This window comes from Idiotropiscis lumnitzeri, chromosome 18 (assembly GCF_059441095.1).
Source record: "Idiotropiscis lumnitzeri isolate Australia: NSW breed Sydney's pygmy pipehorse chromosome 18, RoL_Ilum_1.0, whole genome shotgun sequence".
NCBI lineage: Eukaryota > Metazoa > Chordata > Actinopteri > Syngnathiformes > Syngnathidae > Idiotropiscis > Idiotropiscis lumnitzeri.
Genome location: NC_142408.1, coordinates 165,784 through 193,646, shown reverse-complemented (window position 1 = coordinate 193,646; position 27,863 = coordinate 165,784). Strand labels below are relative to the sequence as shown.

The 27,863-nt window shown below is 43.0% G+C and overlaps 1 protein-coding gene and 1 pseudogene across 2 annotated transcripts; one reads left to right on the top strand and one right to left on the bottom strand.

The window, feature by feature from the left end:
* Nucleotides 1–198: 198 nt before the first annotated feature.
* On the bottom strand, nucleotides 199–20,157 carry LOC148318753 (AP2-associated protein kinase 1-like; annotated as a pseudogene). The gene is made up of 20 exons (XR_015839816.1): nucleotides 18,839–20,157; nucleotides 16,718–16,836; nucleotides 15,453–15,561; nucleotides 14,320–14,462; nucleotides 13,913–14,034; nucleotides 13,731–13,812; nucleotides 12,990–13,122; nucleotides 12,741–12,844; nucleotides 12,495–12,577; nucleotides 12,221–12,381; nucleotides 11,761–11,882; nucleotides 11,353–11,685; nucleotides 10,505–10,632; nucleotides 10,253–10,425; nucleotides 10,093–10,182; nucleotides 9,919–10,014; nucleotides 9,212–9,319; nucleotides 8,948–9,121; nucleotides 6,936–7,043; nucleotides 199–1,974 (listed from the first exon to the last, which is right to left on the bottom strand). The product of XR_015839816.1 is annotated as an AP2-associated protein kinase 1-like (transcript).
* Nucleotides 20,106–27,863, top strand: anxa4 (annexin A4). Its single transcript, XM_088282046.1, has 13 exons — nucleotides 20,106–20,229; nucleotides 22,171–22,212; nucleotides 22,806–22,893; nucleotides 23,220–23,314; nucleotides 23,840–23,953; nucleotides 24,040–24,130; nucleotides 24,640–24,719; nucleotides 25,560–25,616; nucleotides 25,698–25,791; nucleotides 26,444–26,539; nucleotides 26,620–26,678; nucleotides 26,744–26,866; nucleotides 27,623–27,863. Exons 2-13 carry the CDS (start codon nucleotides 22,204–22,206, stop codon nucleotides 27,677–27,679), a joined length of 963 nt encoding a protein of 320 aa, XP_088138172.1. The 5' UTR covers nucleotides 20,106–20,229; nucleotides 22,171–22,203; the 3' UTR covers nucleotides 27,680–27,863.

The following is a 27,863-nucleotide window of genomic DNA, read 5'->3' as shown; positions in this document are numbered from 1 at the left end:
GGGTTTGTGTTCTTTTATCAGATTTGACGTAAGTGCTCATGAAACAGCAGCAGCTTGGTCTTTACTTGCATGCTTTTGATCTTTGTCTTTTGTGTTAGGTTACACTTCCAACCACCAGGGAGAAACATTTTTTCCCCCAACAAGGAAATGGTGACTTGGATGTCTAATATTCAAACATCCGAATAACAGACTGCCATGTTTAAAAAAATGTCCCTTTTAATAGAACACAAAGTGTAACAGTCACTTTGGAAATTCTTCCTAAGCAGACAAAGTACATGACAAAACTTCAGTACATGGTTCACTTTTGTTCGTCAAAGACATGATATGTTCCATTGGTTGTACCAGGAGGCTCAAAGTCAAGTCAAAACAATTCCAAAGAAGTTGTAATGAGCCATGATCTTTGAAAAATTGTCAGTACATTAACGCTTCTTAAAACGTGTGCATTTTTTGGATTAATACATTGGCGTTGACAATTTGCTTTAAGAATGTATATATTTTAAAGCCACTAAAACAAACAAGGAAATCCATATTCACCCTCAGGTGACATTAATACAGTAACATTTACTTATACAGTACAGTATTTCCCTTCACAATCAAATCACACTCATACTCTAAACCAGGGGTGGGCAACTGGCGGCCGCAAAAGAAAAAAAAAAGAATTTGTAACCAATTTCTTTTTTCGGGGGGATATGTATTTTTTTATTATTAAGAACTGGACAGGAGTATTTTTTTAATAGATTGAGAGTTGATTTTTGTGAACGAATATACAAAATACATTTTTTTTTTGTTCAACAGTTTTGTGCCGTCCTTGAATGGTTATTTTCATGCAGCAGACATTTGCACAGGGAAAATCAATTACAGTATGTGGTTATTTTGTTGTTTGCCTCAAACTCTGCTGATAGCGGATCATTGTATGCACAAATTGAAAAATTGTGATTAAAAAATGATTATTTAAATAGCATGTACTTTGAGCAAATACACATATTTTGTCCATATTTAAAATAGCATTTTTGTCCTCCAACTAGTTAGAAATATGTGGTCCTTTTGTGGGCAACCCAATTACTACTAGTGCTAGTCCCGCCTCCAGCATTTAAAGTTGCCTTCCCCTGCTCTAAACAGTTCCTAAACAGCATGAGTTTGCCTCAAAAATACTGCAGTAAAACTCCAAATATGGTGAAAATCCCAAAAGGTCTAAAAACAGGCGGCTTTTGCTGCTTATTGCACAAAATGAAATCTTAATCAGAACACCGTGTTCAGATAAGTAAAGCATATTTTTGACTTGATTTCCTCTTTAATTTAGTAGCTAATGGTACACAAAGTGAACCAGAATACTGTAAAGCCCACCCAAATAGCTGCACTTAAAAATGAAGAATTTAGTACAAACATTTTTGCTAAAGTGTCAAAATAAGAAGCCACAAAATGTGTCAACCTTGGACTAATTCCAGTGTCGTGTTTTTGTCCAAAATCCTACTAACTGGTTTGCTAATCAAGGTCTGTGTTGGGAGCACCTGGAAATGGCGCCGCGCTAAAGGGGCGGATCAGACTCCGCCCCCCGATGGTCCAAGAGTGCAGCGGCCCCACGGCCACCGAGCCTACGGCGGCCCGCCGGCCCACTCGGGACACTTATGCGGTGCACCGCCACGGGCTGCTGAGGCAGAGGCGTCGGCCGGGCCGGGAGGCGCCGTTGGTCGGCCCGCACGCGCTCCCTCCTCTGGAGGAAAACGTCGGCTGATGACTCGGGAAGTTCGAGGGCGACGAAGGCGGTGCTTGCGGTCATCTTGTTTTTGAAAGGGGCCCGCAGGAAGATGTCGGGCGTGGGGGGGCTGCCGGGGGGCGGAGCCTGCAAGGCTGCAGGTTTGGCTTCCGGGCTGGCGGAAGCTCCGCGCCACTCGTCCGAGGGAATCAAACATTGGGCCGCCTTCTGCAGCTCACCTCCGTCTTCTTGCGTTTTACCGGACACGGCCGCCTGCTGCACTGCGAGTGGAAATAATTGACAGGTCAGCTGTAGAGTTGACTTTTTTCCCCTGTTCTACTCATCCAAAAAAGAAAGCTGGAACAATGACTCAAAATAAAAATGAACGCCAAAAAAAGTGTCCCTTTTAGAATTCCTGATGTTTGTTCTTACCTGATTCGAAAGGTAGCAGCTCTCTGGATGAAATAAATGTTGAGTAGTGCGTTAAAACATTGTTTGGCCACGGGACATATTTGATTCAAAGAAGCATTTTTCAATATTTGTGTTGTTGTGCTTTTTAGACTTGAAGTTATTTGTATCTCGTCTGTGAATCTAAAGATATCGCAGCGTTTTGTTTTCTCACCAAAATCCTTTTTACAGGAACGATTATCCATCAATTTGATGCGCATAATGGCCATGAGACATTTCTACGGTTTCCGAGTCGTAACGGCCTTGTGAGGGAATGCATTTGAGATCCTTCCCTGAAAAAATAACAAAAACTTCTATTTCTACAATTAAAGTTAAAGTAATCCTCACTTAAAACAAGCGAACGCTCTATCTCCTATCTATGTTACGGTTTAGTCCATTATGTCTCGATGAAAATTCACTTTTTATTTACTTGCTTTCCTGCGCATAGAAAAGAGTTTTTCCGTCTGGCGTCAATTGTGACTTCTCCGAAATTGCGGCATGGTCAACACAACAGGTTGAACGAGCGCTTTATAATCAAATTCATTGTTGTTGATATTCATGAACTTGAAAATTCCTCATTCGTGTAGCAAATACTAAAAGTTCAAAGTTCACTACTCATAATGCTGAATGCTTCACTTCTTCTTCTTTGTAATATTCCAAAATAATGATGACAAATCAATCACCAGCCTGCACGCCGACGTTGACATTTGCATTTTATTTGGCCAACCCTTTCGAATGATGACACCAAAGTAGAAGGAGCACAAGAAAAGCCAGACTGAGGCGGGTTTGGGAGGAAAACACGGGCGAGTCTATCAGACGGGCTTTCTGCTTGGACGTGGATGGCACTGCCCGCTTGCGTGCTTTTAGGGCCGAGCTCGGGAGTTGCATAGGTTCAAACTACAAATGACCAAATGGGCTCTGACGTTTGGATTGAACAACTTGGGGCAAAATGACACATTTTAATTCTTCAAACGATGGAGGATTTCTTTGTTTTTTTTTTTTAAACAGGAAAATGGTTTTTCAGCAAAATACACTTTTAGGACAAACGCACAGAGACATTGTGGACAATTATACAATTCCAAACATGGGCCATAAAGAGACTAACAATGGTTTCTTCAATTTTTGACTTCCTGGCAGGGGCAGACTGAACAGGAGGCAAATGCAGGCCTGGGGCATGAAGTGCCTCATAAAAACGGATAAGCTTCTTTTCAATTTAAAGCTGCCATTTTTGCTTGAGTCTTTTTTGGCAGACTTAAACGAAAATCCAAATGCTTGCATCCCACGTGATCATTTCGACCGCTCCCCGCCATCCTCGCTAATGTGCGCGTAGCACAAGAGTTGCAATTAGCAAAAGATAACGACTAAATATGCCGCTGCTTTGTGTGTGGCCACTTGTGCCAAATACTTTTCGCCATATTGTGCAATCTGTGGTCCACGAGAGAACTTCATCCGGCCTGCCATTCAATTCTAAAAACTTCAGTGCAAAAACATTTGGTCAATATTTTTTTAGGTTCCCACAAAAAAAAAAATCATTTTGAGAGCTTTTGCATTTCTTTTTTTTGAGAGGCGTGTTCAAATTGAGTGAAAATTTACCCCAAGTACTAGTTGCTGGCGTGGGTATGCCATCTAAATGTGGGCGGAGCTTGGTGTCAAACTTCGGTGACCAAGAAAAAGGGAGGACAAAGGCCCGTACGTCGGTGCTTGAAGCTTTAATATGTTGTTAGAATGTTCATGGCGGCCATTCGCTTCCCGACGTACAATGCTACTTGAGCCCGGTAGACATTTTCCTCCTTTTGAGCAACGACGTCATGCGACTCAGAGTAGCTTTCCACCTGAGACAACACTGTGCTTTCAGGAGAGTCACCCACAACAACAACAACAACAACAACAACACAGTTACTGGAACTCACACACATTCATACGCACACAAACACCCAATGACACATTGACACTGCCATGCTTTTTTTCCCCCAAAACAACTCAAACTGGCAAAGCAAAAATAAACTTGACACAAAAGCACACATTTTTTCACTGCGCAAGCGGTCCGGCAGAAGGAATGAAACAGAACGAACACAAAGAAGGATCCGCCTGGCAAGAATAAAAATAGAGTCCTTCATATCAGTCCATGTCAACACATGAAGACGTTCTGTACAAAGGAAGAGGAGCGGGGGAGCGACCAGGATTCCCACGGCTAACGTATCATAGCACATTATCAGAGAAACACCAAAACAATCCCCACCCCGCCACCACACACACAGTCCACAAAGAGGAATGAAATACTCATAGAATTCTTTCAATATTATCTGATGGATATACGGCATTGGAGAGATTTTTAAGACTAATATTCATTTCTTACATTCATTCTCTAACACTCTATTCATATGAACATTTCTGGACAGGAAACAAGGTCATATATATATATATATCATATCATATCATATATGTATATATCAACAGTAAAGCTATATGACAGAGACTTTATTATGTACAGGGGGGGGGGGGGTGACGACTATTTACACCAACTAGGAGGGAATGAGTTCAAGAAAATGAGAATGAATGTGAAGAAACGTTCACCACCCGGCCTGTTCTCATGAGCATCTGGTGGGATTTTGTACAAAACGTCAAAACGTCAGGATCGGTACTTCCTAGCCAGTCCAACTTTGCGTTTGCTTGCAGGGGACATGACGAAGCATGAAGCAGCAAGCGGTGATTTTGTGTGCGCGCTCCTCATTTATAGTCTGGACGCACGGGGGTGGAGTTCAACTTTTCTTATTTTGGAGAGCGTCATCATGAAAGGTTTCTTGCTATTTCAGGGGGGGGGGTCATCACTACAGGGGTCATAAAGGTCACTTCATATAGAAAAAAAATAAACTGGCTTTGTCAAGTTTCGTTCTGCTCTCAGTCGTCATGGTAACCAAAGGCGTCTATTTGGACCCAAAACGGACAAAGACTGCCCTAAAAATGCGGAATTATGAATCATATATGAAACACGGATGTTTGCAGTCAAGGCGCATGTATGACGGCGGACATCTTGTGGAATGCATAAGGAGTGCCTTTCCAGTGTCGTAGCACAACCACGTGGGGACAAATTGGCATTTTTCACCAATGTTGGCAAGGTGGATTAGATTAAAAAAAAAACTTCTGTGCTAAAACTAGTCGTTTTGAACTTTTTGTGACTTAATTCCATCATGTCCTCTTCATGTTGCTGCAAAATCTAACGTCAAGTACAGTGCTGAGCTTTTTGTATGATTTCCTACTAAATGCTCAGGAGAACGTGAGAATGGACAAAGAAAATCTCCAGAATATTAACAGCGGCTCTATTTCTTCTATCATTATTCATCTATTGGTGCATAAGCAGAAACATGCGTCTTCTAACGGAGACGGCACACGGCTAACCGCTATTAGATCCGCCGAGTCGATTGCTTTCCTCAAAACGGAAGATAACAAGCGACGTGCGGGGACTTTGTTTTATTGTCTGTTTTTTTTCCACTATGGTTCACATATTTGATGGCACGAGGAAAAAGTTTGAAATACTTTCTGGTGGTAATTTTACAAATGCACGCTATCTGCCTGCGACTCATTTTTAAGCAGCTTGAAGGATAAACAAACAAATATTTTCATAGAACAAAATGTCTATTTCATGAGATCATTTCATGATTCAAATGCAGTTGAGGGCCACAATTAAAAATGAAATCTTAAAGTTAGCGAATCACCCAAAAATGTGAAACATTACACGACTTTGACAAAATGTCAATTTGATCTCCGTTGAGGCGGTGCCCGGTTCGAGTGCGATTACGAAGCGGCATAAGCAAAGATTTGAAAAGTGACGTCAAAGGAGGGATTCTTCCTGTTTTTTGTCTTGACGCTCGACAGACAAGCTAAGGTGCTAAACGAGGCTCGTTTGTGAAGACTTGAGCTCAAATGTTGCCTTCTGATCACAGAACAATTATTGCTTATCCTTTGTGGAACCAAAGCGGTTTCGCTCATCATTAAAGGGAAAGGAAAAAAATGTGACTTTTTCCTCTCTTCTAATGGATATGAATGCCTTCTTGAAAAATATGAATTTGACGCTCATAAAATGCACAAATAAAACAGGACGGGAAGGGAATCTGATCAAGGCAAACGACGACAAATTCACGTGTGCACAATGAAATACGACCACTTAGCACGAGGCTTATTGTACGTGACGACAATGAGCTATTGTTTTCGCTATCATGTAATATTCAAAGGTTAAGTGTGAGAAGGGGTGAAAATTGGAAATGGAGAGGAAAAAGATGAGAGAACGGTGAAGACGCTGAAATGGCTGGTCAGCGATGGGATGGGAAAGGAGCGGATGGCGAAGGACGGCGCACGCATGAGAATGAAGACGGCAGCTACGGCGTGACTCAAATCCAGTGTTACTGCGTCTACGGAGCGGGCGGCGGCTGGGCGAGGGGATGCGGCCTACAAGTCGATGAGCTGGTCCACTAGCAGAAGGGAGCGGGTCAAGCTGGGCAGGCTGGATTCAGAGCCGCCACTGTTACTGCGCGAGTGGCCTCCTGAAACTGGCCGGAAGAGACACGGGGGAGTAGGGGGGGGGGGGTGCGTCGGGCAGTGGAGCAAACAAGTTGGGGAGGGAAAGGCAGAGGGTGGAGGACGAAGGACGGAGGAGAGAGAAAGAGAAAGCAAAATTCAGCTTTTTAGAGCGCAGATGCTTTTTTTTTTTTCAAACATTCTTTGAGCTTTTTTAGTTGAGAAAAGCGCAAGCAGATCCTGCAATTCTTTCAAATTGGAACATTTCATACAACAAACACACCTTGGGAGTTCTTTCGCCCGGTTACAGGGATGGGGTCAAAGTCATCCTCCGTGGCCGCCTCAGCACTTCCTTGTTGGGGCTCAAACTCGGAGATGAGGAGGGACGAATCTGCAGAAAACAAACAAGTTTTAGGGATTCAAAGGCCACAAAACAGAAGATTGAGCATTTTCTAGTCCGACCACTACAAAACCCAAAAAAATAAGTCAACTTGGCGTATATTCACCTATTGCGGGGATCATGGAAAAGTATCAGCCGCAAAAAGCGAAGGAACATTGTCTTCCAATTTGCCGTTAACAAGACCCAGCGAATGTGGGAAATTGCCACTTTGCAGCCGCAATCAAATAATTGTCTGCTATGCCATAACATGAGGGCTGCATCTTTATAGTTTTAGAATCACATTCAACTAATAGCTCATTGATAATTAATAAAAACATTTTTTTGCATTATTGAAGATATTAAAATGAGTGTGCGACGTAACGTCCGTTTTAAGCTCAAACTGACAGCAATTTCCAACTGTTAAAAATTCCTTCTACCTTTCCCAGATACACCAGAAGGAAATCTTCCCTCCAAAGCATGATGCTGCCACCGCCATACTTTCCTGAAAATATGCTTTCATGATGTGACTGCACCAAATATACCTTCTGGAATTATGGCCAAAAAGTTCAACCTTGCTTACATTGGACCGTAAAAATGTCTCCGAAAGACGTTTCAAGCGAGGGATGGGGGAAAACACGCCTTGCTGCAATTACCTAAAGATACCACAAGATGGTGGCAAAGCACCTCTTTTGATTCGACAAGGCTATGCCTTGACATATGAAGCTCCTTGCCTCATGGCACCAAGAAATGGCTTTGGGCTGAACACAAAAACTGAGTCGGCAACAGTATTCAGTGGAATGGACTGGCAATGATCTGATCAAGTAAATTTGCCTCTGGAAATGGCAGGCGTTTGCATCATGCCAGCTCCGGCTGAACACGACTCGATTGAACCATTTAATTTCCCGAGGCACTTCAACAATAGACGAGAGGTTGTTTATTCTTCACATGAAAAGCAGATTGCATTCAATAATGTATTATTCGTGACGAAGGGTGTTAATTCAAGCTATTGGAGCTTCCAACAGCAATTAGCACCTCTCCTCCTTCCACGGTGCACACGACTATCTCAAATTAGCAGCGACTGCATGAACGAGCACACGACGGCGTCTTGTTGAGTCGTTTCCATGTCACAGCGCCTCCAGCACATCGATTTAGCATCGCGCAGCAGGTGGCCGGACAGACCCTTCTGCTCTGATTCACAGTCGCTTCAGACGGCGACAGTCAAACACTTTCGTGTGACCAAGTGTTCAGTTGGCCACCGCATTGATTTAAATGGGCCACAATTTACATGATTCAATTCGAATAATTGACACAGTTCTAATGTAGCATATTTACACGATATTGAAGAGGTCTTGATGGAAAGCAAGAATCCTAATCAACATAATTCCCTATTCTAACTTGTTTCAGGCTGAAATGGTCAACTCGAAAATATTGAAACAAATTTGCATTTTTAAATGCCAAAGAGAAGTTACCCACATAATACAGCTAAAAAACAAACCACATCCTTAACTTAAGCCTTAGACACATAACCAAGAGGGGACAAAAAAGGTCTTTGCAGAATGCAATTGGAGTTAGCGGCCGAACCCTTTCCCAGTAAGTTTTATTTTGCCAGTACGGTGACCATACCTTTTTCTTTTCGCCATAACTGTTAGACTTGTGTAGAGGTTTCAAGCACATAAAAAGGGACTTAAAAAGCATTTGGGTCGTTCATTTGTTTTAGAAGCTCACTGAGCTGATGTCTCGTGAGATTTATTGGCAACATCATAACATCACGCACGTTTTTTGTTTTTTTGAATTGGTAGAAAATATTGAACTCCAAATTATACCACTTGGAGGTTCCACTGCATGATGTCATCATTTATCCTGGGGTCAAAGCAAGAATGTCTTAAGTGCCCACTCTGGGAATTTGGCACGCCTACCTGATGTTTTGGGCTGTGCAGAATCTCCAGATAGCAACCCAAACTCATCCAAAGCGGACGCAGCGGAGGCGGAGGACACTGAGGAGGCGGCGCTGCTTGCGGCTGCCGGAGGAACGGACGAACCGGTGATCAGCGAACAACCCAGCAGCAGAGAGGCGTCTGCAGAGACGCGATCTGAGTAAAAGCACAACCACACACAATGAATGAGACTCGTTTGGACCTAATTCTGACCGGATGGATAAAACAACGTAAATGGCGAGTTACCTTTGGCAGAATCCTCCACAGAACCGCCAAAAGGATCCGACAAAGACAGCAGGTCAGGAAGCATGAGTGAAGACACGTCGGGCGATTTTAGTCCTTCAATTAGCTTCTCTGAGGAATGACGAGAAATTCAAGAAGAAACATTTCACAAATTGGATGTGTGCTGCTACAAAGTTTGCAAACCTATGAAATCATGAAACCATCAATCAATTACGTTATTTCTATATTGCTTGTAACCTTCGCCTGTCCCAGCAGACTTTGGGTGCGATGTGGTGTTACATCCCACCCTGGACTGGTCATCAGCAAAAAAAAAAAAAAAAATCCCTCACATTGACGTCTATGGACAATTTCAAGTCTTCAGTTTAACTAACGTACGTTGGAATGTGGTTGTAAACAGAGAGAACATCGGAGGAACATGCAAACTCCACGCTTCCATGGAGATTCGATCCGACATTTTCTGACTATGACGCAGACCTGCTAACCAATATTTCACCGCGCACAGGCCAGCACCGATGCTTACCTTTTTTCACAGGATAGTGATCATCTTCCAACTGGGTGATTGGATCTAATTTATGATCACATGATCAGTTTGGGACAACTACAGGAATTATTGACTCGCATGATAAGAGGCAGTCCCCAAATATTTCTCCACTAATAAATCTGAATAATGTGAAAAGATTATTCATAATTTTGTGTAAAGGCACAGTTACCTGGTGCATTGGATAGTTCAAGAGTATGAAATGGATCTGGGACAACCAACAGTGACGCTCCTGAATCAGTATCAACGATGACTGTTGATCGTTCATCTAAGAAAGTAACAATGTCAAACCGGTAAATACTTTTGTTTTCAAATCCTAAAAAGGATGAGGTTGTAAAACGGGTACCTTGGGAGTCTTGTTTTACATTTTCCCCATCTGAGGCCTGTAGGCCCGGTATCAGTTCTCCACATGGTGTTTCACAGTCCGAGAGCCCGTCTGCAAACCACAGCCGTCCACAATTTATCGACTCAAGAAAGCCACTTTCAAGTTGCGACACACGCTTTACCGATAGACTTTGCATCCTTGGGTTTGACTTCCTCTGCGGTGAAGCTAGAGAAGTTGTCATTGTCGTCAAACGGGTTCCATGCGGGTGGCGCATTGGTGTCGCCGCTGGGGGCGGGGACTTTGTTTTGGTCCTGGACTAGATCGCCATGGGGCTGGATGGAGCCAACTTGAGGACTAGAGACAAAATGTAAACATGCTACTTGAAACGACGAATTTGATCTTATGTTCGGGATTTGAAATGACAGAAACTTACTGGACGACGTCTTCCTCGGCTGCTTGTGAGGAGTCTTCGTTGCCTCCATTGGTGGTGCTCGCTGTGATGTCACTTGGGACATGTTTGTGGCTTTGCACCTCTGCTGGCTTTGGGGAAGCAGGGGGAGTCTGATTGGACCGAGACAGACACTTCTATAAACTCCGTCACATGAAGGGAGTCATTGGTTTACATCAGAGTTCCGCTCCGGTATGGATGCGATGCAAATTCCAAAGTCACGGCAGTCTGACATGAACCAACGAATACGCAGAAGCAACGGCAAAATTATAATGGTAAAAAAAAACAGTTCATTGCCATAAATATGCAAACCAAAAAAAAAGAAAAACTGTGAGGACTCTGGTAACTCTGGTGTTGTTATGCCGTCGTGCAAACTACTGCGTTGTCCGTCATCTCGAAATGTCGTACACCGATCAACTGTTCAAACACGAGGACATCGCATAAACGGCAACCAAAAGAGACAAATTAATTGGTAAACAGCAAATTGTGCATTTTTGACCGATGAAAACGTAAAAGTTTTACCTTGTGGAATTGATAGCTATAATGTTTCAAAATGTTTTGAAATTCCAGCAACAAAAATGATTGACAAACTGTCATTTGTTTTACTTGCGATGTTTAATGAGCATTTTTTATTTCTTCTTTTGTATAGCTTGCCAACTTTCTGCTTCTCACAGCATTGACTTTCTTTAGAATATCTCCAGTATGACGTTACCTGTAGTTCTATTCCGATTGGAGAACAATCCCGGTCGATCACGCGCAACACACCCACCACCCAAATCAGGCTCACGGTGTCCTTGTGAAAAACGCAAATTATAGTCGAACAAATCGCTTACCAACTCCTTGATTTCCATGGTGGCCGACTGAGCCCGGCTCACCGATGGTTGACTTGTTTGCTGCTGTTGCTCGCCTGCTGATTGACCGGCGACAGATTGGTTGGGCGCCGGTTGAGCTGAAGGCGGCTGAGCCTGGGCGGGCAGCTTGCGTCGAGCGGGTCGCTGAGGTGCGGCCGGGCTGGACGGACACGGCGCCGCCTGCCGAGAGGCGACGGTGGTCGCGGCCGGAGGTGCGGTCGTTTGCTGGCCTGAGGACGGCTGCGCTTGGACATCTGCCTTGGAAAGCGGTGCCACTACGGCGGCGGCCATTGGAACTTCTGCGGCTGCAACGGGCTGGCAAATCAAAGGGCTCACATGAGTCGCCGCTGACATTCCGAAGACAAGGTTTCCCATCTGTATGTCCAGCACCTGCTTCTGGACCACGGCAGCCTGACTCGGGTTGTTTTGTGACTGGATGAGAGGCAAAGCACATGTGTGTGCCTTCTGTGACTGGAGGGCTGCCGCTGGTTGCGAGAGGTCTAAGCTGGCTCCTGCGACATGGACATTAGCATGTTAGCAAAAGCGTAAGAAAGAGCATGTTTCCGACCAGTAAAAAGATCAAAGCGGGATCACTTTCTACTTTCTACTCAAGCCCTGAACTATGATATGCAGTTAAAGCGATTCATCTCCCAGCACAACCTGAGTAGCACATAAGGGCGCCAGTCAAGACAATCTCATTTCTAACGTGACTGCCTTTAATCCCATTTTCTCACATGTGTTCTTGACCTTTTCCACACAGAGGACGAGAGGGATTTCAGTCTTGGCACACATCTTCATTGCAGTGCTCGGTGACGAGTAGGGAGTAAAAATAAGGAGTTCTGCCTCTTACCAACAGGCGGAGCCGCCCCACCGGGGAGATTAGCCCGCTTGCGAGGGGTAAGGGCGGCGGGCTGAATGGGCAGGATGCCGGCAGTGGCCTGAGTATGAGCTGCTTTGGGCCTCTGGCGAGGGGTGATGGACGTTTCAGTGGTGGGGATCGGATCAGTCAGTCTGGGGACAAAAATGAGTGTCAGCCTACATTTCTATCATGACTGACACCTAAGAATTATTAACTCGACGTCTATTACACATCTTAAATGGTAATCCAAAAAGGGGAGATTTACCTGGGCTTAACCTGACTTTTCTTGGCTGCAGCAGCTTCGCTCGCTTTGATCGGCTCAGGAAGTTTGGAAGGAATTGTAGCATTCTTGAAGCAGCGCGGAAAAGGAAATCTTTATTTACATCGTCAATAGCAAAAAACAATGTAATCGTGCAGTAGATCGATTGGTACGTTTTCAAAATGTTGCCGCTTTAGTGGGTCAATCTTAGTGCATAAAATCAATTCCGGATGGCAGAAAGTTCGAACAAACCTTCGGATTCTGAACAGGGCAAGTCCGCTGTGCCAGTTTGAAGGCAAAATAGGACACCTGGTAGATATCTGGCCTTTTGTCTGGGTCAGGCTCAAGCATGTAGCCTGCAAAAACATGCCACAAAGCAAGGAGGGTCACACTTTAAACAACAACAAAAAAGAAGAGCAATTAGGTCACAAGTCCATGCCTTCATGAGAGCACAATTTGTAAAACAACAGTTTAATAATGAAAGTGTTAAGAGGGACTAACGAATGAGGCAGTGGAGATCATAAGAGTAGCGCGAGTTGTCCGGAATGGTGAAACTGCCATCGCAAATGGCCACCTGGCTTTCACCAAAGGGCAGGGTGAAGAAGCACAACTTGTAGAGTAAACAGCCCAGCGCCTAGAGGAGGAACACCACATGCACGCCCCGTCACACCCCCACCAAACCCAGACAAGAGGAGCGATCAAAACACCGTCATAACACAGCACACCACACAACAAACAGACGAGAATCTTTTAGCTTGTTAAATATCCAAAGTGTGTCATCTATCACACTCGTTTAAACGGCACTGCATTAGTTGTATTAGTTCCACATCAGTTCGTTTATTAATGTCGACAGAAATGCAGGCTATAATGTTCAATTATTTTCCAATGGCAGAGCAGAAAGCAACTGCGTTTCATAACTGGAGCCATTCCGTAATGCCCCCTTGAGATATTCCAGGTCCAATTGCATCAATGTCTAAAAATAGATTATTCAGTGGCTGCTTTCAATGCATGGCTCCCTTATGAGTGACACAATGCAACCAGGGCAATCTTTCATAGACGAAATGATGCAACTAAGCATCTGAATCCAAAGCGGTGCACACACAAACAGATAATCGGGCCTAATTTGAACGGCATTTGACGTATGAAAAGTGCAATCGAAACAAAATTTGATTTGAGCCACAGTTTCCGTTTGAACCCCTCTAACACATTATTATCACAATAATGCTCGCTCTCTTCATCTACCCAGATATCCGCTTTGGTGGTGATGATCTTGTTGTTGTACAGGTTCACCATCTCAGGTGCACGATATGACAAAGTGGTGTACCTGAAGGAAACCGGGTCAAAATTCAGTGAACTTCCGGGCATCAAATTGTGGTTTTATTTGGCATTACGTGACAACAAACACTAATGAACAACACACTCACTTTTTAATCTCTTCCTCCACAGCAGCCACGCCTTCCGTCTGCGGACTCAGGGACTTGTTAGTGGCGCTGCCGAAGTCACAGAGCACGTAATGACCTTTGTCGTGCAGGAGGATGTTTTCCACCTATACACGTAAGAGATGAGACTTGACGCAGATATTTTGGGGCAACCATGAAAAGCGCTAAAATGAGTGATTGACCTTCTCGGGCACTTTGCATAAAATGAATGGAGATTTAAAAAAAAAAAAAATCGGAAAAATAATAAATCAACTTCACATAGCATCCATTAGATTTAAGTCTGTCTTTGCGACACATTCTTGATGTTTTCTAATCAGAACACAAATATGCAAAGTGTGAGAAAGGCAAGTAGGATTTGACATATTCCGACCATTTTCTTCTAAATTGATCACCTTGAGGTCTCTGTGAACGATAGGCGTCTTGCGCTGGTGCAGGCGAGAAACGGCGTCACATGTGTCGCAGAAGATCTGAAGCACCTCTGCCTCTGTGAAGCCCGTCTGCAGCCTTTGATTCATCAAATTAACAACCTGGCCACCTGCAAAATCAAAATATGCAGGATGCAATGGCAAATATACCAAAAAATAGATTCATCTTCATGGCAATTTAAAAACGTGCTCATGTGGGTCATGCTGATAAAAATATCCTCTTCACGCTGGCACCTTCTAACAAAACACCTGCCTCAAAGATAACGACTGTCCAGAAGAAATACATGCTTCTGCACAGGTTTAGGATTTTCTCATTCATCCAAGTGGATGAAAGCACAGCAGGCAGGAGCACATTTTAACATTTCATATTTTAGCCAATGTTGATAAATCAAATAAAGACATATTAGGGGCAAACTATGCACAAAATACATATCAAATATGAACTTCTACAACCAACGTAACCGGTCTTTTTTGTTCTGAATTGTGACATTACAGCGCATGTTTCTCCGCAAATGGCTTAAGAGCGAAGATCTGCCACTTTCAAGCAACAGCCGCACTCCACTCAAACACTATCAAAGAGTATATGTGGTGGGCGATGTGTCCGCTGCATGCGCCACATGCAAAGATCTGCTGCACTATTTGACAGCAGAATTCAGCAGCTTTCTGGACAATTGTTGCCTTCATCAGTGAAAATACAACAAAGGTCATCTTAAAGGAGGCTCACGAACATTTATTAAGTCACACACTTTTGCTTTTTAAACAAGAATCAACAAGCAGGCACTTCCTAGTACGCACTTTTTGTAATCATGGTGACAAATCTCATGGTATGCATTGGCCTCGCATCTTATGAGGAGCAATTTATTTGTATGAGACAGAGCGGTCACACAAAGAGATGGAAGTGTTTTCAATTTTGGAGAGAGAAAAAAAAGTCTCAGTAGCAGGTCAAATTCCAAGACAATACATTCTATTTTTGTATAAAAATGTGAAATGTGAACATACAAGTACCAACAGTTGATTTGAAATAAGTCACAAAAGTTAATTTCGCCCAAGGGAAACAGTCACACAACTACAGCCACACCCGTTTCCTTCAAGTCACTCACCCTTGCAGTAGTCCATCAATATAAAGACCTCCCACACGTCCCTTGACCCCATGGCGGTGATGCTGGAGTCCAGATAACCCACGATATTCTTGTGGCCCACGAGGTCTTTCTGCAACACCGCAAAAAAGCCGAGACAGAAAAAAGACCATTCTAACCTCACAGGAAGTTTGCGCGAGACTTGCCAATTATGACCAACAAGAACGTTTGGAAGCGCGAGCATGAATTTCAATGCTATTCCCAGAATGCTTAGAGAGTCGTGGACAAGTGACTTTATAAAATAAAGAAAGTGTGAACACTAATTGCGTGTGTGTGCAGTGTGGGGGGTCCAAGAACACTAAGAACGTGAGCGCTGCAATGAGTGGAGAAAAAGAATGAGACAGAATGTTAAGACAACAGTTCCCAGCGAGAATTTGAGTCAATGTTGGTTTTAAAAGAAAACACTAGAGGGGTGAAGCCCAGCAGATAAAACGTGTCAGACGGTTACTCTAAACTCAACATTCCGACTGCCGTCATGTTTCTCAGCTGAACAACTCACGAGTGACAAGAGAACAGTCATGTCAAAATTTGTGCGAATATTAAAAATGTCAGGAGGGGGAAGAGTGGTACGAATGAGACAATATCGAGAAAACAACCTCGGAATTCTCCTTTAAGCAGATGAGGAAACACGCAGGCATCTGTTTATGCTTGAGAAATTGGCAGAATTTTGCATGTTTGAACAGAGACCATTGTCCATCTGTGGCATTTCAAAGAAAGTTTTTGCCCCAAAGGGTGGCCTGTGCTCTTACCGACACCATGCCGGAATAAATCGCCACACCTCAAATGGTGGTCAGAGTGTCATGTGACAAAACACACCTCCTGCAGAGCTGAAGCTGATTTGAAGTCGGGGTAAAAGCTGCTGAGCATTTTAACATTGACCTGAAAAAAAAAAACTAACAAAAAAAAGAAAAAAAAAAACTGTATGCCCATTTTTGGGGGCTTCACACAAATATAGAATAAAATACATAATGACATCAATTAGAATATCCTTACTATGAAAAACAACATGTGTCTTCCAATTAAGCTTTTTCTATATTTTAAACGAATCTCCAAAGTTAACCCCCCCCCCCAACAAATATCAAAGCTGTGTCCAGTGTTCTCTGCATCAGGGTAAGTAAAAACCTCCACGTGTTGAAAGGTGGTCGCAGTATTTTTGTTTGGGCTTCATGCAAAAACAAAGCAGCACGTACAAGAGACAGGAGGCGGGCATCTCATTTTCATCTACTCACCATTATTTGAATCTCGCACTTGCACACCTGCAGGTCGTACTCATTGTTGACGTACATCCGCTTGAGGGCACAGCGCACGCCCTGGTTTGTTTTCACGAGGAACACGATCGCAAAGCCACCTGTTAAGAGACGCACACATGACGATATGCTGTATTGATCAGATTTTGATCAAGGTGCGCTCAAAACACGAAATGACATAGTCAAGAAAACAAATAACAATGGGCTGAGGCCCTTCCAGTGTTATGCATTAGTCATGTCTTTTGCTGCAGGGTTGATATACTGTCGAGGCCTACATGGCGGCCGTGCCATCTGCTGCAGCTCAGACCACAAATTCACTTTGAGCCATTCGAGCTGGATGGCTCGTCTTCGATTTCAGGCCGATGTTACGAGCTTACCTCGGCGCGCTAAATTGAATGATACGACGGTGTGGCGCATTAAAACTGCATGAGACACCCATGTAGCCAAATGTTTAGCCACAACATTAGATAGCCATACACTACCAAGAGGGAAGCAATTGAAGAGATGTATTCAAGTTTGACATGGCTGCAACTTTACACCACAGAAGCAGTATAGTGGCCTATGTATTCCACATGCCAAATGGAACACTTTGACATACGTTCCCTGTTACTTGGTTCATAGGCTGATAAGATAGGTAGAGGGATTTTTGTGGCAGTTAGAGCAACACACAGCAAAGCGAATGGATGCGGCGCTTAAAATAGTTGCAATACATTTTTGCAAAGAAAACGCAAGGAATAAATATAACAAACATTTTTAGAGTTACTTAAGTACCACTCGTGGTATGCAGTCTCCCTCTAGTGGCAGGTGAAATAATCACTGCCTAATTGCAGTTCAGTTGTATTTCACTTGAGTTCAAGTATATGAGCATTTATTGTTAATATGCATTCACATACATCTTTGTTACTTTTATGTGCAATACAAAGTAAATGAATCATCAAGTACAGTTTATCTCACCTGTGATGAACACTGTATTTTAAAAATAATCTTACTCCCTTTCAAATACGACTGTTGCCAGTACAATACTTTTTAAATATGATTTTAATAATCTTATTTATATAAATGCTACATCATAACATGCAAAATGTAAACAAAACAATATTGTCTCAGCATTAACTATTAAAACAAAGCATTAGTACAGTGATATTTTAAAACCGCTCTCGTATTGGCTCTCGCATCATTTTACGAGTGCAGAGGGAGTGCAATTTACATGGAAAAGAGATGTTTATACTGTCTTTAATCTCATAAGCAGGCAAAGTGGATTTTATGTTGTCTCAATTCTCCCACCTCAGTGGCACAAAATGAAATTATCTCGCTAGTCAGTTTTTAATTGGGTTTCTTTTTCACAATCGATGATGGCGCTCACTTCTTGAGTCATTTACCTCAAAAGGGAGAGCATAGAAAGCCAGTTTTGAGGAACTGGATCTAATACAGCAGGAGTGAGGAAGCTACGGTCCGCCAAAGCATTTGATCCAGCACACAGTGCAAATGCTAAAAACATCAAAAAAGAAACTCAGTAGAACACAGGAGACGTTTAAGAAGATGTCGAATATCATCTATATATCAGTACATGGGCCGACTTTCCATCAGGGTAGCACAGGCAATTGCCTGGGGCCTTCCAAATATCTTATACAAACGGATTCTTGAAGTTTTCTTCTATTTAAAGTAATTAAGACTGTTTTAGTTTTAATTCACAAAACACATCAAAATGGTTTATCGATAAGAGTACCCCCCTTCTCATGCAGTGAGCAGTTTTTATTCAACCTTTTCTCAATAATAAGGAATATGCAGACGCTCTTGTCAGGGTCAGTCCAGAAGGATGCGGTGGAGATGAAGGAGAAAGTGGCACGTTACGATACATTAAAGTGGTCCAAATAGTTCACAATTTTGAAATTATTTTTAATGTTCTTATTGGCTACAGTGTAAAAAAAAACATTGAGCTGCTTTGTTCTATAGTGAAGCTCAAGGAGGAGTTTAAAGGCTTTCTGTAGACCTGGAAATGTATTCATGGACATGGATGTGCTGTGTGGTTTTTGAAAAGTCAAATGTGAAGGTTGGTAAACACTGACAACACACGAGACAGTAACAACAAATGGCAGCCTTCACCTTCGGCTATGATCTCCTCCACGGTGACTTGGTGGCGGCCCACAGCGAAGGCTCTCCCGATGAAGTTCCCCCCGGCGTGGCTGGACCCGGAGCTGCTGCCACCTCCTCCGGAACCTGGTCCGGAGCTGACCAACTCCCGGCGGGAATCGAAGAACTTCCTCATGGCGTCAAAAACGGCCGGTTACCAGATTTGTGGCTCAGTGGGGATGCGTTGTCGTTTCCAGTTGTAGCATCCAAACACGGAAATCAGTGTCACCGACGTCGAAACATAGATTTTGGTGGCAAAATGAAAATTGGCATTCCAAACACGGTTGCGCCTAGCTGTTATGTAAGTGTAGCATCCTCCGGGTAACGTACACTAATTTGTAGCTATTTAGCTCGTTTTATCCGATGAAAACATCGGCGTTCTCTTCCATCACTCGTAGCGGCTAGCTTGATGCTAGCTCCTCGCGCGCTATGACATTTCGTGTTTAAGACTCTCCGGGTTATCCTCTGACGTTGAGGGGCTTCGAGTGCGATGGAAAACAGCCTCGTTTGACCAATATTCCCATCCTCAGTCGAGCCGTGCGGCCGTTCGGTGGCACGTCGTCGCGCGGGTAGCCATTTAATCACATCAGCTGACAATCAAACAGATTTTTTGGGGTTACTTCGCTATCAGCCTCTCGTCGACCACATTGTTTGGAGTGACGCTCAAAGTGTCCCTAAAAATGATTAAAAAGCGGCCGCGTTTTTTGGTCAACCCTCAGCGTTCTCTGGCAGCCAACGATATCGCAATAACCCAAGCAGTTGCCGTTCGCTGCGCGCATCGGATTGTGGGTAATGTAGTGCAGCGAACGCAGCTGCAGACTCTCCTCCCTCATCAAGTATGTGGTCATATGCGGCGTTCCCGTAAGTGGGTAACACCATAAAACACCCGTGATAATTTGTTTTCGCTCTCGTCCCCATGTTTAATTACTCGCTCAATTACATATAAACGTTTCTAAAAATCATAAATACTTCCCTTTCGTGAATCCAAATACAAATTTAGACGGGTTCCGGGATAGCAGCTTTGCTAGCACAGATTTGGTCTATTTCGAAGTCATTAAAATAATTAAACTACAATTTGGACTTTGAATTCGACTGTATTATGAGTTCACTATTTCCACAAGTTATTGAATACAGGGTTTTATGAGAAACATTTGTCGCTATTGCAAAACAGCGAAAGTGGAAAAGTTCGACTTCCAGTTTTGCCGTGGTTACCTGAATGCATCAACATAACGTGATTGCTCCTGCAAAAAAAAAAAAAGGAGGAGGAGGAGGTGGGACTCTAGGCCAGCTGGGTGATAAAAAAAACCCTTCAGTTTCCTGGTTTGCGCTGTCTTTTGACTTACGTACAGACTACACTGTCACAGGTAGGGCTTTTGTTCATTTTGCGACGAGATAAGTGTTTGGAGCAATATAGAACACTTTCTACGGCATTTGAATTTGACGCAATCGATTTGAGACTGCGGCACGGTTGGGGCACTTAGTCACGTCTGGGCGTGCCTATTTTTTTTTCTTTTTACAAGTTAACGGTTGCCTTCTATTATCATGTCACTACTTCAACTCGGTTTAACAAGAGCAGGGAAGTTAACAAAAAGTTTGGTTTGTGCATACATATTTTCCCAATGCTATTGCTCAATACTTGAGCTGTGTTTCCTTATGACTGCAGCGTCATTACATAAGCTGTGTTACAGACTCATACACCATCAAAAGATCGAGTTATGCAAGATTGTTTAGTGCTGAAATGTCTTACAGAACATAGTGTGTAAGCGGTTAGCAAATCTTCATTCCTCTGTGAAGTTTGCGTGTTCTCTCTGTGCCCCCCCCCCCATTCCAAAAATATGCACGTGAGGTTCATTGAGAACATTAAATTTCCCTTTGGATGATATGTACCTTGTGATTACCAGGATGTACCGCGCCTTGGCCCCCCAAAGTCAGCTGCGATAGGTTCCAGCTCACTTATGACCCTAATGAGGACGTGCACTTTAGAAAAGAGATAAGAGGATCCCAAATCATCTCAATTGTAGTAATGGGAGCTGTCATGAAACAGCAAACACACACCATGTGTGTGTTTACACACTTAAGGAGTCAAATGTGTGACAATGACACACCTTGTCTCAAATCCATCCAGTGGCAACCCCCGGGGTCTTTCTGTCATGTATACAGTGGAAGTACATTTAAGAGTATTTGCATGTTTGATCGCCGAATGTTTGTCATGATGAATTTCCCTTTGATGGAATGAGGACAACTAGTATTGAACAAAGATGGATTGATGGATACGTAATTAGCCGTTTAAAAAAATACAATCCAAATCAATTGGATTATGTTCTGTGACTGTATAGAGGGACTGGAATCAATAAAATGATTTCAATAACAAAATGCAAAATGCATTCAATTTCAACTCTGGCCCATGATTGTGTAGACGACAGGCCGTATGATCAGTCCCAGTATACGCTGCATAAAACATTGAATTCCATTTGAACTAAAACGACATTAAAATGAAATTAAATTACGCCCATGATTGGGTTGAGGCTGCATAAATAGTGTCATGGATCATAATCAAATTAAAATGTACCCTGTGATCGGGTAAAGGTAAACATAATCAATATAAAATGTTAAATAAAAAAAAAAAAACATGAAATTAAATGGATTCATGATCTCAAATTAGGCGGAGGGAATTAAACTATAACGAAAAGTGTAACGTAACGTAAAGTAAAATGAAGCAAAAAAGAAAGCCGTGGCTTGGTAAAGAGACGACTCATAATGAACTAAACAATAAATAAAATATTGAATTAAATCAAATTGCGATTGGGGCAGGGAATTATAACCACTATAATCAATTCAATTCAAATACATTGCATTAAAATGAAGATGCAAAATAACTAAAAGAATAAGATTGAAATACATCGCCTAAAATTCAATTATTCCCAAAGTCAGCTGGGATAGCAAAGTCCCGAATTAGCGAGCGCGATAAAAAATGGATGGACGGATGAATTCAATTGAATTGAATCTACAGCGGTCGACAAGCAGAGAGAGTATGGGTGGACGTCACGCGACTGTTTAGTGTGTCAGACGATCCACACGGGCAGGAAACGGTGAGCTGTACTGCGCGGTTGATGTCATTCCAGGTGTGTTCCGATCCAAATAACCAAAAAGACTCTTAATGGGATTAGCCTGGAGTTGGCCAACTTCGAACGTGTGTGAGCGAGAGCGTCCGTGCGACGATGAGGCGCATGCATTATTGAGATTTGAATAAAGGTCACCGTGAACAATACAACCTCATGCTCCAGCTGACCCTCGTTATTTTGCAGATCGTCACCAAAGACATCTCCGTTCATCTCAATATGGCAGCGGTAAGTCTTGTCATATTTTTTTCAAGTATCACCTTTTTGCTTATTTTGTGTTGAATATGGCTAATCCTTAAAATTCACTCACGGTTCCTTCCTTGGCCTTTGGACAACCTGCTCAAAAATCACCTTCAAATTTGAGTAAAACGGGGATCACGTCATTGCATCTCAACATTCTCCTTGAGCCTTTGTGTCATCTTCTACCCGGTGAAGGCGCCGCGATTATTCAAGTTCTCCATGTCTACTTGTCAAAATCATTTTGAGTATTATGAAAGAAAAATATTATGGTTGGTAACGTCCTATAGCAAGGTTTCCAAAAACTGTTTCCAGTTCAAAACTATAAATTCAAACGGTGCTTCCACCCTCAGGACCTAAATTGAGCAAAATCCAAAATGTATTGACTTCATCCCAACATAAACTGTACTCACATTTTATTGCTATATATTAGATGAACTCAATGACGGTCTCCGTCTCCACAATTTTCTTTGCGCATATTTTGATGTTTTTGTGTTTGAAAACTCCGTCACACACTAAAGCGGCTTCAAAAGGTTTTCCTCCACTGCTCTTTGCCGATTTTATTTTTATTTTTAAATGACTAGATTGGAAACCGCGGAACGGTGACGGAGGCGTCCGGGTTCGACCCAGAAGCAGACGCCCAGAAACTTCGCGAGGCCATGAAGGGAGCTGGTGAGTTTCACGGAACAACTCCTCCTTCTCTTTCGGAAAGTAAAAAGATTCCAACGAGCTCAGGTTCTCGTCTTTTGTCTGGTTTGTGCGCTAAGCATTGGAGCAAACATTCCGGCCACAATCATGTTTCTGTCCGCGGCGATGTGATGGGAATGTTGATTTTGTTAGCAAACGTAATCATCCTCCCCTGACTCGATTCCAAACAGATGCTTTCCGTGCTTTTCCCCGATTCTGGGACCGAATCACGAGACCGATGCCTCACCGCAAAGCGTTGAAAGCGCTCATTGTCTTATTTCCTGAACAAAAGTCCCCAAAATGTCCCGCAGGCACCAATGAGGCCGTCGTCACCCAAGTGTTAGCGCACCGCACCATCGCCCAGCGGCAGCGCATCAAGGAGGCCTTCAAGCAGGCGGTGGGGAAGGTGAGCGTCAACGACTTGCCGTCTTTTGCCCTCCATCCGAATTCGAAAAAGAAACTAAAGGAGGCAGCCGCAGCGTCTTGATCACCCGTGTTGTGCTTTTTTTTTTTTTTTTTTCCTGCGTGCAAGTGCGAGGCAGACTCGGCCTTTGTTGCCACGGCGCTGATAACGTGACTGTTAATCATTAACACGAAAAAGCAGAACTGGACAGCGAGAGCGTTGCAATCGGCAGGACGGAGCATCGCACTGGGCTGCGCAATTCAGGCCGTCGTGTTCGTTGAGCCGATTTGTGAACTAAATGCGACATTTGCCACATTGAAGATGAGATCAGGATCCGACTGCGGCGCGGTGGCAAGATTAGGGAAGTTCAAAGAGCAGGAGAATGGTGCAATTTCTTTTCTTGAGGAGTGTCATTTCGATTGAACGGGCTTCTGTCACGATCGCTCCTTCATCACGTTTGAAAGCCGATCATTTGAAGCGACGCGAAGCCCAATTCTTTTGTGTCGGGTTTGTCCGTTTCCTCGTCAGGACCTGGCTGACGAGCTGTCCTCCGAGCTGAGCGGCAACTTCCGGAGCGTGGCGCTGGGTCTTCTCATGCTGGCGCCCGTCTATGACGCCTACGAGCTGAGAACCGCCATGAAGGTTCGAAATGAATCGGATGGAAAGTCGACGTCGATTGTTCAGAACACGTTCTGCGGGCGATGTCCTAACTTCTGGCATGACGACAGGGCGCTGGAACCGAAGAGGCGTGCCTCATCGATATTTTGGCTTCCAGGTCTAATGCGGAGATCAAAACCATCAATGAAATCTACAAGAAGCGTGAGTGTCAATTTCCCCATCAACAAGTTTGAAAACCGTAGACTTGTTGCCAAAGTAAAAAAAAATAAAAAATCCTGCTCATCATTTATTGTCACTATAATCACAATATTAGGTCCAAGTTGTATTCCAAATGTAGCACGTCTGCCACCCGAACAAAGTGGTAAATTCATATTTTAGCATTGTCGGAAAAGATGGATTAACATTGAAACAAATATTGGCACTGAGAAAGTGTCCAAAATTAAAAAAAAATGTCATTTAGTTATCGTGCATCTTTTCAGTTCAGCGCAATTTTATTCGCATTGTTTTTAATATTACGATGCGGTTTTCAACAATTGTTCTCATAATGCTGCCATTTTGATTTTCACTTTTGTCCCCTGCTCTAATGCTTCTTTTGCTGTTTTTCGGCATAATGGCCGTGTTGTTTGTTTGCTCCCAAAAAAAAAAAAAATGCAGATGCACACTTTTTAAAAGCATTTTTCAAATCGATCTCATTATGTGCGTCTTGTCAGAATATGGGAAGAACTTGGAGGACGATGTGGTCGGAGACACGTCGGGAATGTTCCAGAGGGTTTTGATCTCTTTACTCACGGTACGATATCCCCAACACGCCAAAAGTTTCATGCAGCCATTTTCTCTGGTGCTTGCTGCCCATAAATTTGTCCTGGCTGAGCGGAAGCCTATCCCAGATTATTGGGCGAGACGTGTGACTCGCCCGGAACTGGTCGGCAGCCAGTTGAAGGGCACCTCAGCTCACATTGACACCGTTGGACAATTTAGAGGCTTTGCAGCACAAGGTTCTTATAGTTAACGGAAACTAACGGAATAACAACAAAAAAAATTAAAAATAAACTTTTCTGTTCACGAAATAAAATGAAAAATGTGTGTTGAAAAAAATAAGGCTAATTGGAACTAAATTTTGTGTCTTTTAAGCCAACTACAATTAATTATTACAGTAGGGGAAATGTCATTTTTTTTCAATTAATGTCACGCATAAGCACTTGGGATGGATTTCATCGTTTATTTCGGTATTGCTGAACTCCCGGAGCAACAGAAGAAAGAAGGTCAGTTGTTTGACAATTGTTGTTGATTTTCATTTATTCCAAAGAATTTACTGACCTTTTTTTATTTCCTTCAACTAAAAACTATATTCAAGAAAATAAAATGAAATAAAACAAATACTTCAACTGATAAAAAGCAAATCAAAACTGTCTCTAAAAACGAATTAAGACTTAACTGAATTTTAAAAAAGTCATAAAGAAATCAAAAGTGAGTATTGTGAATAATCCCAACACCGACATAACGTACGCGATGACCCCATCGCATCTCGACTATGAGGCCGAGGTGCTGCCTGCTACCTGTTGAGCAAACCGAACAAATGCAATTTTTCATTCCGCTGAAAATCTAAAAAGAACACTTGTTACTCACGCAGGCCGGACGTGATGAAAGCGACACAGTCAACGAGGCGCAGGCGTCGCAGGATGCCAAGGCAAGGATTCCTTTAGAGCTTGAAACAAACTGCATTAAAAAAAAAAATCAAGTTATAAATGTTGCAAATTTTCGCCGGCAGGAAATCTACGAGGCAGGCGAAGCTCGATGGGGCACGGATGAGGTGAAATTCCTGACTGTGCTTTGTGTCAGGAACCAGACGCATCTGTTACGAGGTAGCCTAAAAGTTTGGACTTGCAAGTTACACTAAACATCGGCTTTCATCACCAAATTTGTCATGCGGATTGGATTCACCTCACTTTTTCCAAATTTTGTTGTTTAAAAAATGGCTATGCAAAGATCCTCCGCAATCTAACCAGGCGGATCGTGAGAGGTGCTTTGAAAGAGGAATGAGCAAAACTGCCCGTGGATCATATTCTAAAAGACTTGATGTCGTAACGACTACCAAAAGTGCCTCAACAAAGTACAGTGCAAGCTTGCATACGTTTGCTATTTGCAACCAGATCGCAGAATTACATTTTTCAAACCATCCTCCAGCATTTCACAAACAATATTCTCTCCTTTTGTGCTCAGGCCAAATCCATGAGTTTAGCTCTGGCGCCATCTAGTGGCACATTGCTGCAGGGGAGTTACGTTGAAGTGAATTTAGTAGCTTCATTCAATTAGAAAGCAACGTAGTCCACAGTCACCATCGTGGTATTTTCTTCACTCTTTTTTCAAGTTGTCATGTCAAGACTTGAAGGGGACTGTTTTTTTTTTCATAAAACATGCAAAACGTGTAGTGCAGAATACTTTAGTGGATGCACTGTATTATTTAATATGCAGTACCTGTGCCTTTGCTCGTTTCTTCCTTCAACCTTCGTTCAGTGTTCAAAGAGTACAACAAAATTTCGGGGAGAGACATCGAGGAGAGCATCAAGAGGGAGATGTCAGGTAGTCTGGAGGATGTCTTCTTGGCCATTGGTGAGTCGGTTGTAGCGATAACAACGCTGTTGGGCGTTGGCGGCGGGCAGAAATCTTTCTTTTGTGTTGTCTTTCTCCAGTGAAATGCATCAGGAACAAGCATGCCTTCTTTGCGGAACGCCTGTACAAATCGATGAAGGTGACTCGTTTGTGCGTAAACGTTGAAGTTTTAGCCGTTTGCTGACATTGAGCGGCTGTGGGCAGGGTCTGGGCACCACAGACAGCGTGCTCGGGAGGATCATGGTGGCGAGGGCCGAGATTGACATGTTGGACATCAAGGCGCAGTTCCTGAAGATGTACGGCAAGTCGCTACACTCGTTCATTAAGGTGAGATACTCGGTCGCCAGTCGCTCAGCAATGCTGGAATTCAATTATTTATCCATCCGAATCCACACATTGTTTACAACTGCGACTGTTGTACAAAGTGTTTACGATCCTGAATTGATTATAGAAACGCTTCAAAGTGTAGATTTTTTTTTTAAATTTGATATTCAACTGAATTTATAACAATGCGTCTACAAACATTTTATAAACAATCCCGATTTCCTAATTGTAAAATGGTTTTAAGGCTAAACAAATTTGAAAAATGATTTTATTGCGATTTCCCCCAAAACAAATTTGGTTCCAGAATGACTTACAATGAATTTGTAAGTCAAATCGGCGACGATAGATGCCGTTACCGTGACAACTGGGTTTTGGATCGCTGCTACAAGATTAGCAGCTTCTGCTAAAATCACCTCTCGGCTTACACAAGCAGCGTGGAGAAAAATATGTAAGCAGGTGCCCAAAAAGACAATAAAAGCATTTTCATCTTGCCAATTAGTGTGCAGAACTTTGTAACTGGCGAATGGAGCGCACTCAGCCGAGCTGCCGCGTCATGGATGGAGATACTTTGTTCAAGTTCAGAAATCAAAATGTCAATCTCAGCGACATAAATATTTGTATGCAAGCATTCGAAAGATGAGTTTCCATTACATGTTCCATTTAAACCGTTTTATTTTTTCGTAAATCAAATTACAAGCTTGTCTTTCATGGACTGACTGTCGAGCTCATCCTCTTGACTGGTTTCTTTCCTTTCCTTAGGGAGATACGTCCGGTGACTACCGCAAAATCCTTCTGGAACTGTGTGGAGGAGAGTAAAAAAAAAAGAAAGAACCACCACCGGGAGCTGAACCATCCAGGTTGTTCTACGCAGCACATCGGGTGTGCATGAATCTCACTTTGGCTCATTTCTTATGTCCTTTACATTTCTCACGTCAACTGAACACGGTGCCTTGTTTTACTGTACCCATGACCGATTAAACCAAAGAGCAGTGACCTTTTA